The sequence below is a fragment of the Rhinatrema bivittatum genome, chromosome 5 (assembly GCF_901001135.1).
Source record: "Rhinatrema bivittatum chromosome 5, aRhiBiv1.1, whole genome shotgun sequence".
Taxonomy (NCBI): domain Eukaryota; kingdom Metazoa; phylum Chordata; class Amphibia; order Gymnophiona; family Rhinatrematidae; genus Rhinatrema; species Rhinatrema bivittatum.
The window spans coordinates 169,356,086-169,373,275 of record NC_042619.1 but is presented as its reverse complement, the minus strand read 5'-3'; the positions used below and the strand labels follow the sequence as shown (position 1 = coordinate 169,373,275).

At 40.5% G+C, this 17,190-nt stretch overlaps 1 protein-coding gene across 1 annotated transcript in view; it reads right to left on the bottom strand.

Annotated features, from left to right (window-relative positions):
- KLHL1 (kelch like family member 1) overlaps window positions 1–15,763 on the bottom strand; it is a 487,130-nt gene extending 471,367 nt beyond the window's left edge. Inside the window, exons 1-3 of the mRNA XM_029603188.1 lie at window positions 15,433–15,763; window positions 13,999–14,023; window positions 11,518–11,700 (exon numbers count right to left, since the gene is read on the bottom strand). Of these exons, the coding sequence (XP_029459048.1) occupies window positions 11,518–11,700; window positions 13,999–14,023; window positions 15,433–15,763 (539 nt within the window). The remainder of the gene's footprint in view (window positions 1–11,517; window positions 11,701–13,998; window positions 14,024–15,432) is intronic.
- Window positions 15,764–17,190: the final 1,427 nt, after the last annotated feature.

Sequence of the window (17,190 nt, the reverse complement as noted above, 5' to 3'; positions counted from 1 at the left end):
GGATTGGGTCATCTCAGTCCATATGGATTTAATCTGGTGTATGGGCCCCTCAAGGATCAGTTCTGTCATCTACCCTTTTTAATATGTATTTACTGCCATTGTGCAAATTATTAAATTCTTTTAATATTTGTTTTATATTTTATACTGATGATGTATAGATGTACTTTCCTGTATCATCTGATCTAAAATCACAGAACTCAAGCTCTTTAAATGCTATTGGTGATTATATGTGAAAACATTTGCTTACTTTAAACTTGACAAAATGAAGTCCTTTGAATTTCATGAAGTGTTAAGCCTTCATTTTTAACCAATATTTCTTTTAAAGAAGGATCTTTAAAGTTTGCTGATTATGTGCATTATCTTGGATTTAAATTTAACTCCAAATTAGATTATTCAAATCAGTTGAGATCTGTTTTGTGTACTAATTATTTTAAATTGAAAGTTTTGTGACATTTCGACCTTTGTTAGATGCCCCTGATTTTTGCACTATAGTTCAAGGATTTATTTTATTGGACTATTGTAACTCACTTTATGTTGGCCTCCCAAATTGCCATTTGCATGCATTGCAACTTCTCTAACATTCAGCTGCTCACATGATTCTAGGGGCTTCAAGGAAGCAACATGTTACTTCTTTATTGAAATAGCTGCATTGCTTACCAATTTGCCAACATCTTAAATTTAAAACTCTTATCTTAGTTCATAAATCCCTTCAAGAAGATTGCCTAAAGCATTTGTCTTCCCTTTTCAAACCCTATATACCCACTAGGGCACTGCGTTCCACAAATTCCAATATAAATAATAATATCTGGCTGCATTAGCCGGACAAGTAATTCCTCCCTGATCCATCCATTGCTCATCCATTAGATATTTGGCTCTCTACTTAGAAAAGTATTTATCTGGCTAAGTGGCAACCAGTGAATGTAGCCAGATATTCGGCATCTGCCACTTAGCCGGATAAATTGCTACTTATCCAGCCTCTTAATGTCTATCTTTAGCAGGAATATGTATTCCCAACCCAAATCTGAATGAACTGAGAGTTGACAAAAATGTTATCCAGTTCATTTTTGCCACAGCAAACATTCACAAACAGACTACTCTACTCTGAATCTGCTGTCTTTCAAATAAATTAAATACATTAAATGTCTGGCAGAATGTCCTTAGAAGGGACTGAATTACAAAATGATCTGAAATCAATTCTTGTTTGTGGCATTATTGAGTGTGTACTACAGGTAATACAATGGCAGAAGTAGTGTACAGCATGAGGAATTTTGCTAGCATTTTAACATGGGATATTATAAATACAGTATATAAGCCATGAGGTCAATTTTCAAAGAGGTCTAGCTGGCTAAATAAGGCCTTAGCCCACTACATCAAAGGTTTTCAGAATGAACAGGACTCAGCGACCAAATCCAGGCATCAAGGCTTCACTAGGCAGCTAAATTTAGTCACTCAAATTCTGGGCAGTCCAGACAGGGGGGTTAGGTTGGGGGAAGAAAGATAGGAACTTAGCATTAATTTTTAATGCTAGCTACCTAATTTGGCTGGCCAAATCTACGAGCTACAATAGTATCCCTAAATCTGGCTGGCTAAAGTCAACCATCTCCTTTCTCTAGTAATCCTCCCACTTTTAAGATCCCCTCTGATCACCAACCTTCGACTCTTCCACAGAATTTAAGAAGATTGGGACAGAGCTCCTTTAAATTCCCCACCCTGACTTCCATATTCCCAAAGTTTTATTCGGGAGAGGCCCTCTGGTTCCCTTGCCAGTGTGAAGGCAGTTTCTCTCTCTCTCACTACCAAATGTTTAAAAAATATGACCCCTCATCACCCCCCTGACCTAAACTGCTCCATAACCTCCCCTTTCTCCTCCTTGCTCCAGCAGGGTATTTCTATTGCTGCCTATAGTGGGACTAGCATTCCAGTAGCTATTAATTTACTCACTGCACTGTGAAAAAAGAAATTATACTCCGTTTAGAACTAGGGGACCAATCCCTGTTCAGAATTCCAAATCCCTCCTCTCATTAATATTTGGAGAGGGCTGGCATTTGATGGGCTCTTTCCCCCTACTTTCCTGCTCTTAACATTCATTTCCAAAAGTTAAAGAGAACTTATTAATTTATTTAAATCCACTTCTTAACTTCTTCCCCCACATGAATACACAACAGCAGGCAAAGTTTTAGGCATCTCTGATCAAATTGCATATGTCAATGAATCTCTAAGTGAATAGAAGCTAATATAACCTCTACATGGTACAAAGTTAAACATCAAAATAAAAAAAAATCTATGAATAAATCAACTAATTGGGATACTTAATTTAATAAATGGAGCAGGTGTCATATTGGCACCTTATATGACATCTACTTCATTTACTAAATTAAGTATCCCAATTAGCTGATTTATTCCCACTTTTTCATTTTGATGTCTGGATAATGTGGGTTGGTGTTTCACTCTTTTGTTTGCAGTTTTTACAGTGTTAAAGATGACATCTTTCTGCAACGTTTAATTCAAAATTGTTATTTATTTGCTGATTTTAACAGATTGAAAATATAAAAGTGAAGGTGGCATGTGAAAAAAGTGAGCACCTCCTTTGGCAGAAATAGGAGCTTCCAAATGTAACCCTTTTTTGGACAATTGTTCCTCCTTAGGGCACACAACTAATTTATTACTTCTGGGGCTGCTCCAGCTAACCAGTCCATCCATGCTGACTCTTAAACCCTGAGGGGATTCTTTTTATGGAGGGAAGCTCTCGCTTATAGCCCAGACGAATAGAAAAAACCCTACAGTGTGTCTAGAGCTGTAGATGCTTCTGAAAGGTGAGATGGTGGATTAAGCAAACAGGATCAGGTCTGGGTGTAAAATAATAGTTTACTGATTGGTAATAATAAATTAGTCCATTGTCCAGATGTATGAGTTTACATCTGACTGATGGTGTTTTACTATTTCTCCTCTGTAGGTAAGTGTCCTTAATCCAGACCTCTGGGTAGATCCCATGGTGATTTTAAATGCACGTAACTCTTCCAGCGGCTGTGTGGGATTCCTATTAATGGTGTTCCCAACTCTAATGAAAAATCCTACTTTTAGACATCTTCGTCTCGGACACCCAGCCTGTCCTAGTCCCTTGGGTAGAAAGCCGGATGGGATCTCCTGATTTTGTTCTTCCTTCCTTTAATTTAGTTGTTCTGTCATGGGGGACTTCCCTTAAGGAAAAGTCAGTGGAATCAGGCTTTTACCCCTGTGTTGAAATCCTAGTGGGGAGAGGAGAACCAAAATCCTCCCCACTATTTTTGAGTCCAAAAAATACTTTAAAGATTATATATAAACTGTTTATTAAAGGAAACAGCACAAACATTTGCCATACATGACTCCGAAGCATGCCAAGCAAGCAATAACATACAATCATTTGTTAGAAAATAAATGATTTTGTATACACCCCCCCCCCCCCCAACTACAAACCCCCCTTCCCCCTCCCATCCCCACCATTAAAGTGATCCCTGGGCACTGATAAACAAAGGCAGGAAGATATTCTATTCAGTTGAAATACACACCTTCAGGGGTAATTAATCAACTCACTTCTAGCCCTAGTGGACAACCTCTGCAGATAAGAATGCCCAATGTTGATGAACTTACACTTACTTTTCTGCCTTCACTGTCTCTCTCAGCAGGATCCATTACGGATGCTTGCCCACCTAGGGTTTAGAGTAGTCTTACAGGTCTTTGATCCCCTGTAGAGAGCCCTTTTGCCCTTAAGGGGTACCAGGCTTACAAATCTATCTCTCTGTAAATTATAAGAAGGACCTTAAGGCAGGGAGTGCACTTCTAAACTAAACTTCTTTGGGTGAAGCTGGGAAGCCCCACCACAATGTGGAAAAAAATACATCTTTACTCTCTGACTGCTTCCTCAAACTGAACCCCACGGTGTATTAACATGGCTGGGCTAAACAGTCTTCAGGTATCCAATCCAGACTCTCCAGGTGGGAGGGACTGAGGGGTATGGTTGGCTTCTCACTGGCGTGTGTTAAATTACAGGGACAGTGACATCTGGTGGCCAGACAGGGTCTGCCACACAAGTATTTCCTGTAACCAGCTAAGAATCTTCTGATTCCTGCTTTTTGAATTTTTTCCCATTCTTTTTTGCATATATTTACATATATTCTTAGGTCTCCTTACTTGCATTCCCCACAGATTTTCAGTAATATTCAACTGGGAACTGTAAAGGCTGTTTCAAAAAATTCATTTTTCTTTCCTATAAGTTATTCATGGTTGATTTTTAGGTATTGTTTTGGATCATTATCTTGCTGCGAATTCCAAATGCTTTTCATCTTCAGTTTCTTCACTGACTGTGGGACATTAGCATCTAGGATATATTTCAAAAGGTTTCAGGCATATCAATATTTTGTTTTACATACTTTAGATAATGACTTTTGTGGTGAGATTATAGAAAAGGTTTCCTTCTGACAACTTTCCCATGCAGAACACTGTAAGTGATGTAGTCCGCTATCTGATGGGAGGAGCAATCAGATAGGAGTTAGCAATCTGTTATATTCCGCTATCTGATGGGAGGAGCAATCAGATAGGAGTTATCAATCTATTAGGAAAGCTCTGTGATAGAGCTGTGAGTTAGCAATATGAAGTTAATGGCTTCTAAAGGAGGAGGAGTCAGCAATCTTGTAGTGTTTCAGATATTGTCTGGCTAAGAATTAGCAATCTGTAATGAACCTGATATAGTTGTAGGTGGATCCCTGGGCCGGTGGCAGATGACCACACACCCGGGAGGATATCCCGAGAGGGACTACCGGCTAGGCTGGAGTATGGAGACAGACACACATTAGTTCTTTTATTAAACAGGTTTTTGAAACCACCAGAGGTGGCAGTAGTGAGCTGATATGCCCGGCAGGGCTGTAGTCCCTCAGGTACTGGAACAGCGATCCAGAATGGCTGAGCTGTTGAGAAACTGTAGAAAGTGAGTAGGCAGAGTTCATGAACAGAACTAGATGACAAAACTCACGTAAGTTCTCAAGGAAGCTCAGGAGCTGGAAAGGTTTAGGCTCTCGAGGAGCGAGTACCTGGTTCCAGGGAAAGCTCTGAGAGAGCAATGGTAACTCACAATTGTTTGTAGCAGCGATAGCTTCCAAGCAGTAGAGAATCTTCAGAGTGTCCAGGAACATGGGCCCTCGAGGAGCGAGTACCGGTTCCTATCTGTAATCTGAAAGAAAGAAAGAGAGCGAGGCCCCTGAGGAGCGGGTACCTCAGGTAAGTCCGAGGAGGCAGAGTAACTTGGGATGTGTAGCTGAAGGAATTCCCCGAGGCAGAGTAGCTTGGACAGCCGAAGTGAGTCCTTGCTAACTCAGTTAGATAGTGAAATAGAGACCTTTAAATATTGGAAGTGAATGACGTCATCTCAGGGGGACGCAACTGAAGTTCGCACTCTTGCTGGTACTTCAATCAGAGTGCGCGCGCCCTAGGCCTTCAGGCAACATGGCGGATCTGCAACGTTGAGCCGGTCCGGGGACACCGGAAGGAGATGGCATGGAGACGCTGCAGCAGCCAGCCATCCATCAGACCCGGAGGGAGTCCCACAGAGGTAAAGAGGATGGAGTGAGGGTGTCGAGCAGCGACGGTCGCAACAGTAAGAAGTATAGTAATATGCACCTGTGTGGAAAACTCCTCAGGTGTCAGCTGAATTTTTCAGTAGGTCTTTTGCAGTGATCTGTGGATTCTTTTTGTAGATTTGACCAGTTTTTGGGCTGTTCTATCAGAGATTTTTCTTGGTCTTTCAGCTCTGGCCTTCATTTCAACAGTTCTTTGTAACTTCCATTTTGTAACAATGTTTCTGACTTGTAGATATTGCTAGCTGGAAGCGTTTGGAAATTTTGTATAGCCTTCCCCTGCTTTATAAAAATGAATTATTTTTATTTTCAAATGTTTAAGCAAATACTGCTTAGAGGAGCCCATAGTTGTCGAAAGAGGTACAGAACAATAAAAGCCTGAGAGGTTAGAAGAAACAGAGTAGTTCAACAATGGACTTGCTTTAACTGATTAAATGAAGGCCTAACAAGTCCATTAACATTTAGGCATTATTAAAAACTTTTTTCTGAAAAGGAATAATGATGAATGCAATGAGGTTGATATTTTGAATATTAAACAGATAACTAAAAGGTTATCCATCTAAATGGAAAACAGTAATATTCATCGCCATATGTAACACATTCTAGCTGTATAACAAGTTATGTGGCTAGAATATAGCCGCATAAATCGAGAGTGGGCTAGAGGTGTTTCTGGGAGGGACAGAGTTAGCCACTAAAGCTATGCGGCTAACTTTGATTGCACCGTAGAGCTGTTCTAAAGTTAGGTGGATATAAAGTTATCTGAATATCCCTGTTAACTTAGCCAGATAAGTGTATCTGGCTAACTTAACTAGCCACTCTGCAGCTGAATATCTACCCTAAATTAACATTTTAATATTTTCAATCAGTTAAAACCTTCAAATAAATATTAATTTTGATTTAAAAATTGCTGAAAGTGTTGAGGTCAATATTCAAAGTGAGCCATTTATCAACGTGCTATATGGCGGTTTCAGATCCAGGAGATTCCAGCCTATGAGGGTCCTTCTACAACCAATTGGGGGAGGGAGGGGGGAAGAGAGAGAGAAAGAGAGAGAGAGAGAGAGAGAGACTACTAGCCATAATGCCCTCATACTAGGTAGGTATTTTTTATATCTCTATATGAGGCCTACCTAGTCACTCGAGGTGAGGTTTAGGTAGAAGTGCAGGGGCTAGGTGCCACTTTGACTTTCAGAGTGAGACATACGAACAGTGCTCTCTTGTGAAGATTTGATGACCTTCGGAGTGAGTAAATTCACCCAAAGATGAAATTTGTGCCATGGTCTCTCAACCTAGCTTGATGTTACCCAGGTAGAGAGTCCATCAAGCTAGGCTGAGAGAACATTGCACAAATATAATATAATTAGATATATATATATATCTTATGCATCTAATTTTACATGTATAGAGGAGAGGCATTCCAGGGATGGATTTTGGGTAAGGTTGGGACTTACACACATGCTTTTTAATTTTAAAAGCCGGTGTATAAATACTCTCTTCAAAACTAGGGGCATGAAAAACAGCAGGTGCAATCATGTGAACAACTTTTGAGCTGTTCCTTTTGAGTATTGGTATAACTTTGGAGTATAAAAGTCTGAAAACATATGTAGCCTGTTATAGAATTGCCCCCATAACCATCTGTCATAAGGTAAAATATTAATTGCTTAGATATGTAAAAAGAAAAGCTGAAAAGTTGCAAAAGACAATTCTTCATTGGACTAACATAATACATATATAACTAGGTCAATGGAAAATTAGTTTATTCTATGGCTGTTAATGCAATGTTTATGGTGGTCCTCCTATGCATAATTTTGCTGAATATATTTTTAGTTTGGAAAAGTATCTCCTCTTACAATTGTTATTCAGCAAACCTTGAATTTCTTCCTCTACTGAGGCCCCCGAAAATTGTAGATGAATCAAGCCCATGGAGAACATTATATGCCTCTCATCAGTCATTTTAGTTCTTTCCAGTGATTTTATTACAACGTCTCATTTTAATGCCTGCAACTACTATAAACACTGCATATGCAATGGAATTGAACACCTTCAATCTGAACCAAGAGGGATAATAGTGTTCCTTACTCTATGTGGTGTTTTTTCTTTTATTGTAGTTCTGTTCAGAATATAAGGAAAATTAAAACCATTTTTGTAAAAAACTGAACTCTTATATAATATTTTCAGTTGATCATGCATTTTATTAAACAGTTTAAAATTCCTGAGCAAATCATTTATATTCTAATGAATACATTTTCAAAAAGATTTGCTGCAGACAATTAGCATATACATGCATAAGTATCTTGTACATGAATTTATGCTATTTTATAAACTTCAAAAGTTTGCAAGTAATTGTGGCTTTGCATGCAATTTTTCTGTGCAAAAAGGGGTTGGTTTAGGGGCATTTTATGGTGGGGTGAAGAGGTATGCATGTAGGTTGCTATTTATGAGATTTACGAAAATACATTAGGCAACCTATTTGCGCAGTTTTATACCTGCTAATTATCTAATACAATTGATATCAGACTCGTTTGTCTGCTGTTTTTAAGTGGAACATCTAGGTGAACTGGGGAGAGTTCAGGGTGGGTCTTGGTGAACTGGAGATGGACTGAGTGAACTGGTAGAGCTATCAACAAACTGGTGATTTCAAGTGCATGCCCATATTTTAAAATATAGCTACTTCTGTGTATAAATCAGGGTTTTTATGCATAAAAGTTATATTTTGTTGCCCATAAACTATACACACGTATGTTTATAAAACAGAGAAATTATGTGCTTTCAATGCATTGTGAATATTTGTGCATATTGAAACATATGTACATATACTGGGGGCAAATATATGTGCATTTTATAACCTGCAACTATAATAAACATACAAATTATAAAATTATATAGTATATCTCCATGTGCTTATATACAAACATATATGGGGTCCACAGAAATAATTGAAAGTTATCCTCTATGGAGATAATTTTCAAAGAGATATGCAGGAGTTACATGTATAAAATTAGAATATATGCTTGTAAGTAGCATGTATATATGTATATGCTATTTTATAGCTTCACATATCTACACCATCGAGTGTAAATGTTAACAGGGAAAAAATGGATGGTTGGGATATTCCAGGGTGGGGTTCAGAAGTACACTCACAAGTTGCTATTTTGTAAATGGTATACATGCATACAATACTGAACTTGTCCGAGCACTTACGCCTGCTAATTGACTCATGCAACTGAAATCACACTTGTATTTTCTCTGTAATTTTTGGAAGGGAGGTCTAGGTGGACTGGTGGGGTCTCAGAGTTGTGTTGAAAGTCTAAGGCCTGGATTTATCAAAATGCACTAAATATCACCTATGATAGGAAAAGGGGTGTGTTTTATGGTAAATAGCAGTTTATCTCAAAGTACACTGTCTAAGCGTTTTGCATAGGTATTACCACAAACTGTGATAACTTTTTTGTACTTTGCGATAAGTGCCAGAATTGTTGTATTTCCTACATACAACCACTGGGGGGACCATTTTAAGCTGCTGGAGATCCAGCCTAGCTATCAGGGTCCTTCTACAACCACTGGGGGGGGGGGGGGGGGGGAGAGAGAGACAGAGAGCCAAGCCATAATGCCCTCATACTAGGTAGTTATTTATACCTTTATATGAGGCCTACCTAGTCACTCGAGGTGAGGTTTAGGTATTAGGGATGTGCATTTGTTGTGAACGAATGCGCAATCCACAACGTATAGGTCCCTATTCGCTGCATTCATGGGTTCACGAAACGTATGGCGAACCCCCACGAATGCAACGAATCCTGAATGAATAAACCCCCCACCTTCCTGACCCCCCCAAGGCTTGCCTAAAGTCCCTGGTGGTCCAGCGGGGGTCCTGGATCGATCTCCTGCACTCACACTGTCGGCTGCCGGTATTCAAAATGGCACTGATAGCCTTTGACCTTACTATGTCACGGGGGCTACCGGTGAGATTGGTCAGCCCCTGTCACATGGTAGGAGCAATGGATGGCCGGCACCATCTTGTGCTCCTACCATGTGACAGGGGCCGACCAATGGCACCGGTAGCCCCCGTGACATAGTAAGGTCAAAGGCTATTGGTGCCATTTTGAATACCGGAGGCCAAGGCGCAAGTGCAGGAGATCGATCCAGGACCCCTGCTGGACCACCAATGACTTTAGGCAAGTCTTGGGGGGGAGGGTCAGGAGGGTGGGGGTTTGTAGTTAATTAAATTTAAAGGGAACAAATGCTGAATTCAATGGGTCGGGCTTCTCCCCCCTTGACCGGATGCAACGTATCTGGGCCCCGACAAATAGGTATCCCAAATCCAACGAATACTTTCCAGCTGCATATCGCTATTAGGTATTAGTGTAGAGGGTTAGGGGCCACCTTTGGCATTCAAAGTGAGACGTACAAACAGAACAGTGCTCTTTTGTGAAGATTTGATGACCTTTGGAGTGAGGAAACTCACACAAAGATGAGATTTGTACAGTGTTCTCTCAACCTAGCTTGATGGATTCTCTACCTGGATAACATCAAGCTAGGTTGAGAGAACATTGCAAAAACCTCATCATTGAGTGAGTTTCCTCACTCCAAGGGTCATAAAATCTTCACAAGAGAGCACTGTTCTGTTCGTATGTCTCACTTTGATAGTCAAAGTGGCCCCTAACCACCTACACTAATACCTAAACCTCACCTCGAGTGACCAGGTGGGCCTCCCATAGATATATAAATACCTATCTAGGGTGAGGGCATTACAGCTAGGTTCGTTCTCTCTCTCTCTCTCTCTCTCTCTCCCCCTCTTTCTCATTGTAGAAGGGCCCTGATAGCTAGGCTGGTTCTCCTGGAGCTTCAAACTACTAAAAATGGCATTTGCAAAGCAAGATAAAGCCCTATCGCACAGCTTTACGCAAATGAGAAAGGTGTAGTTAAAATACATGTTAAAGCCGTGCGATATGGCTTCGCAAATCATGAAGCCAGCCCACTTGGCCACAAAACCTGCCCCAAACTCCTCCCCTTTTTCTAATTTGCATCGCAGTATGCATTATGGCATTTTCGCATGCGTTAAAGGCATTTTTTGCGTGCGAAGATGCCTTACTGCATGCAAAAACGCCATATAGCAGTTTGATAAATGACCCCCTAAGTGCTGTGTGATGATCTGGATGAAATGGTGGAGATATTGGCAAACTAGTGATTCCAAGTATGCGTGCTCATATTTTCAGCAGCAGAATACACGCATACTTTATGAAATACCTGTCTCCACGAATGATTCAGGGATATTACATGCAAATTGTTAGTTATCATTCATGCAAAATATATGCACATATTTTTATACAATAGTTGGAGAAAGTATGCATATTTCTGCATTACAGACATATGCGAGTTCTGAAACATACGCACATATTTTTGGAAAAGAAAAATGTGTTATTTTATAAATTGTGCAGCTCCTGCCACATATTTTAAAAAATATTAGCATAGATCTCTGCGTGCCCACTTACATGTGCAAATGGTGTGCTGTGGACAGTTTTGAAAGTTGGGCTCTCTAGTCATTGGGTAAATTATATAGCAGCTGCATCTTGCTGCTATTGTAACAATGCCTTTAATAAATGCTAAATCTATTCTACATCAGTGAGGAAAGCAAATACGAATTATTTTAGTTTTCCCTGTGCCTCAGAAAAGAGGCACAGGGAAAACTAGCACAATACCTCTTCAGGCTTTTCATTCAAGCTTCCTCTCCAAAAAGGTGAAACAACTCTTAAGTACTCACTTTAGAATAATCATTCTATGCTTTCCTTTAAAACTAGAAAAGCTTGGTTTATATTTATGGCATTTTCAACTCACTGTGTTATCAGTGAACATAGTACACTATTTTTCTTTTACAATGGTTTATATTAAGAAAGTATGAATTTTTGTTATGCCTTACCTGTGTGCAGGAATCTTGCGGTTTCCTGCTATCAAAATAACGTCACAGAGTTGTTGTTGCTTCAGGTAGCTCTCCATTTTCCTGAAGGTCAGTTCAGCATGGTGCACTGCCTGGTAAAACTCCTCTGAGCTACTGGAATCCAAATCACTTTGAGGTGTCAGATTATGGCTCACTGCTGACAGTCTGAAAACCACAAAGAAAAGGCAGTGCTGATGAAGTGCCAACAATTGTCTAGACTTAATCGCAGAGTCCACTTCTGGCAGAGTTATAAAAGCTGATAGGAAAAATCAATGCCTCTTTCTCTGCTTAAAGCACTGAAAACACAAGATAGCAGAGATTTTTCAGTCTAATTACAGATCTCAACTTTGACCAGAGGCCCATCAGCGAGGCTTTTGTGCAAGGTTATTTAAACAAAATTACATTTTTGAATTAAAAATCGAAAAATAAAATTACAATTCCATAAATTCTGAACAGTAAAGAATATTATTTTGAGATTATTTTAACAGTAGCTTTGTTTGATATTGCCAACAGATGGGCAGTTTACTAAACAATAGCAGCTATTCTATAATCTGAAAAAGATATAGAGCTGGTAGATAACAGGCAGAAAACACAGAATTTCATTTTAAAGTAGACATCTTTTAAAAAGGGCATAGACATGACATACATATAAATACAATAAAGGGAAAACGTTTTAAGTAACAATAGCTTTGTATCATTGGCTGATATAAACTATATTGCCTCATACATGGAAGATATTCCAACTAAGTACTGTTAATGTTAAGATCATTTATCTCTTTCTGTTTTATATGAAGTCAGTATTCAGACATAGCCAGCTTATAGGGTCATTTATCAAAGGGGTTATCGCGTGCGATAAGCCTCTATCGCATGAGAAAAGACCCTTTTCACGTGCAATAGCATGCAAATTAGGGGGAGGGGAGGAGTTGGGGTGGAGTCAGGGTGGGGAGGGGGTGGATTTTGTGGTGTTTTCGCCCCCAACCCCCTGTTTTCGCAGGATTCATCATTCATCATTCATGCAATGAATGATGAATACTGGCCCAAGCCAGTTAACTAACCAGATAAATCTGAATATCGCTACTTATCCGGCTAAATTAGCTAGATAAGTAGTGCTGCCTAGTTATGTCTACTCCCCATCCACTGAGTGTCCGGCTAACGATTTAGCTGGATAAGTGACTTATCTGGCTAAGTGGCGACTGCTGATGCAGGAGGAGTATTTTCTGCCATATGGACCATGTTGGGGAGTGCATTAAAATTTCTATATTCTTATATCATCTTCACATTGATCTTCAAAGATAAGTTTTGATTGCTTCAATAATTTTTATTGCAATGAAAAAGTTAACAAAAGATTATTGTAATATGACTTTGGGAGGCATATTGCATAAAGGGGTACAGGAATTGTTCGTACGTTTGCTACCTCAAATTATGAGCAAATGTTGCGCATGAGTATGATGCAGCTTCAATACTGAAATTTAACATTTAAAATACAGACAGGGACGGTAACTTTCGAACTGACGCGCGTGTGCAAATAGGCGAACGTTTTTCGGCATGCACACATGGACGCGCTGATTTTATAACATGCGTGTGTTTATGCATGCATGTTATAAAATTGGCTACCTGCACACACATGCGTGCACAATTTTATACTGACATGCACATGTGTGCGTGAATCCCGTCTGGAGTTCGTAAGGGAGGGAATTTTAGTAGGTACGCGTGGCGACACGATAGACCTATTTCCCATTTCCTTCCAAGTTCGCCCCAGTAAAGGAGCAGACATCCTAAACCCTGTACCTAACTTGCCTCCCTTTTACCCGACCTCTAAAACCCCATCGACTACCCTTTTTTTAAATTTAACTACTTACATGATGTCCATAGCAGATGCAAGTTACGAGGCCGTGGGATCCCATCGCGTGCTAGTGTGCGTAACTGACTTCATGGGTGCAGTCCCAGTCCGCCCAAGCTCCACCCATAGGCTGCCCCATCCCACCCCTTTTTTGCCAAACCTTTTTTAATCCATGTACTGGGAGATATGCGCGTGGCTGTGGGCCATTAAAATCCACGCGGTCTGCGCACAGCCCAGTCATGTGCATATCTCCTGGATTTGCCGTGCATAGGGCTTTTGAAATCTGCCCTTAAAAGTCACACTGATGTGAGAATATTTTGAGAGGAGGCTTTTTTATTTTATTTTAATATTTATTGGCATTTTTCTTTTGGGACTATATTCAGTTGTAGTTTACCTGATATTAAGTCCATAGATGTAATTTATAACTGATTGAGTCATCAAAATGAATAGTAATGTGGATGTCAACCTTAGTTTTGCCTCTTTGGATGTTAAGAGCCTGGTTTTACAATAGCATGGGACCTCGCGTACCTTAGCAGAGCACAGGCATGCACTTTTATACTTTCTAAAGAGCAGCTATAAATGTCCAAATGGAACAATAGTAAAAACTGCAAAAATCTACATACCTGCTAGTTGCAGCTGTTCCTCTTCCTACGTAATAAGAACAACTATCACCAAAGAATTCAGGGATTCTGTAGGGTTGACTGAAGTTGGCATAGTATTTCAAGTGATGCTGGCTTATTTACAATAGAGATGTGAATCAGAACCGGAATCGGTTCGGATTCCAGTTCCGATTCACATTTGGGTTTTTTTTCATCGGGCCTGATCGTGGTTTTGTTTATTGGCTGCGCCTGAGCCGATAAACAAAAAACTCACCCCGGCCCTTTAAAACTAATCCCTTAGCTTCCCCCACCCTCCTGATCCCACCAAAAACTTTTTACAGGTACCTGGTGGTCCAGTGGGGGTCCCTGGAGCGATCTCCCGCTCCCGGGCTGTCGGCTGCCACTAATCAAAATGGCACCGATGGCCCTTTGCCCTTACCATGTGACAGGGTATCCGTGCCATTGGCCAGACCCTGTCACATGGTAGGAGCACTGGATGGCCCGCCCCATCTTGTGCTCCTACCATGTGACAGGGGCTGACCAATGGCACTGGTAGCCCCTGTGACATAGTAAGGGCAAAGGGTATTTTCAATCGTCCGAAGCCCGATTCACATCCCTAATTTACAATGTCTGTATGAATGGAGCTGCTGTTTTCAGAACTGACCAAATTACAGGGAGGACAAAATTAAGGATATGCAGTGCAACTGCCATACAATACTAGGAACTGGGTCTGAAGTTGGTTCTATAAATAGCCATACACAAAATGAATAAATAGATCTTGAATTTGAAAGAGTTTTTTCTGGCACAGAAATGAGCGGTCAAGACTTTTCTCCCAGTACTTTATTCACAGTGTAGCAATTAAAATCAACATTTCCACATTCACAAACATTGAGACCAGCTATGTTGAAGGGGGCTGCCTTTCTCTTATACTTACAATCTTCTTATTACAACAGGCCAGCTATGTTAAAGGAGCTGCCTTACCCTTCTACTCATGGTTAGGGCAAAAATATTACAGGAGCTGCCTTCTCTTGGAGCCTGTCTTCTTTCTCCTAGGGCTACTCTTAACCTTGTTTTCAGGTCGCCACCCTTAGAGCTACCTGGTTGCTTTATATATTTTAAGGTGTACCAATCCAAATGCCTCATCCAGCACTGGTTAAGAGAGGTTTTCAGGGACACTCCTTAACAGACCCTCCCCTCAGCTCAGACCTATCAGGTCAAGAGTCTCTACTCAACCTGGATCTCTTCCAGGGAAGTGATTTCTCTCTCCAGTATACTTCCATGGCCTGAACTTGCATTGACTCTTCCCTCACATATAAGGGTTCTTTCCACTTTATATGTTTCCTACAGCATTCCTCAGGCATCTTGCTACTTAAATCCAGAGTAAGGACTACTGGGTCATCCTTTTTTAGTCTCACTAGGGTTACCCTTAACCAAGCCCCAATTACCAGAGCCACCCACTGTGCCCTTTGCCCAATGTTTTCTCATATTTCTTTATATGAGTCCATATGAAGCTCTGAGTTCCAATACTCCTCCTTGAGGTACATTCTTTCTGAAATTCTTTTTGTAAGGACTTTCTCGTATCTTTTAAGGTGGTACAGCTTTTTTGTACAACTCTGTTCTTCCTCGAAGCTTTTACTTTTCTTCTGTCCTTCATGGCTTGGGATCCAAGGATTCTTATCCTTTTCTTGCTCTCACCTTGGGCCTTCTCCACTTCCTCCATTTTCTGATGGTTAGTGGCCCAATGCTTCTGAACATGACCTGATTCCTCTTCAGCCATCTGGACAATCATGCTGGCTCACAGAGGCCACTTCTTCATTGCATTCCTTACCTTCTTTCTCTAGCATCAGCCCTTCAGCTCTCTCTTTGGCATAGTCCATGGGAAGTGGTTAAGCAGCTCACCACTTTACAGTAATGCTTTTAACTCCTGGATTTCCACCATCTCTTCCCCTGACTCAGGCTCCTTAAGAACATAAGAACATAAGAAATTGCCATGCTGGGACAGACAAAGGGTCCATCAAGCCCAGCATCCTGTTTCCAACAGAGGCCAAAAACCAGGCCACAAGAACCTGGCAATTACCCAAACACTAAGAAGAATCCATGCTACTGATGCAATTAAGAGGTTGGTTAGTGACTGATGCAATTAATAGCAGTGGCTTATCCCTAAGTATAATTGATTAATAGCCATTAATGGACTTCTCCTCCAAGAACTTATCCAAACCTTTTTTAAACCCAGCTACACTAACTGCACTAACTACCTTCTCTGGCAACAAATTCCAGAGCTTTATTGTGCGTTGAGTGAAAAAGACTTTTCTCCGATTAGTCTTAAATGTGTTACTTGCTAACTTCATGGAATGCCCCCTAGTCCTTCTATTATTCGAAAGTGTAAATAACCGAGTCACATCTACTCGTTCAAGACCTCTCATGATCTTAAAGACCTCTATCATATCCCCCCTCAGCCGTCTCTTCTCCAAGCTGAACAGCCCTAACCTCTTCAGCCTTTCCTCATAGGGGAGCTGTTCCATCCCCTTTATCATTTTGGTTGCCCTTCTCTGTACCTTCTCCATCGCAACTATATCTTTTTTTAGATGCGGTGACCAGAATTGTAAACAGTATTCAAGGTGCGGTCTCACCATGGAGCGATACAGAGGCATTATGACATTTTCCGTTCTATTAACCATTCCCTTCCTAATAATTCCTAACATTCTATTTGCTATTTTGACTGCTGCAGCACACTGAGCCGACGATTTTAAAGTATTATCCACTATGATGCCTAGATCTTTTTCCTGGGTGGTAGCTCCTAATATGGAACCTAACATCGTGTAACTACAGCAAGGGTTATTTTTCCCTATGTGCAACACCTTGCACTTGTCCACATTAAATTTCATCTGCCATTTGGATGCCCAATCTTCCAGTATTGCAAGGTCCTCCTGTAATGTATCACAGTCTGCCTGTGATTTAACTACTCTGAATAATTTTGTATCATCCGCAAATTTGATAACCTCACTAGTCATATTCCTTTCCAGATCATTTATATATATATTGAAAAGCACCGGTCCCAATACAGATCCCTGAGGTACTCCACTGTTTACCCTTTTCCACTGAGAATATTGACCATTTAATCCTACTCTCTGTTTCCTGTCTTTTAACCAGTTTGTAATCCACGAAAGGACATCGCCTCCTATCCCATGACTTTTTACTTTTCATAGAAGCCTCTCA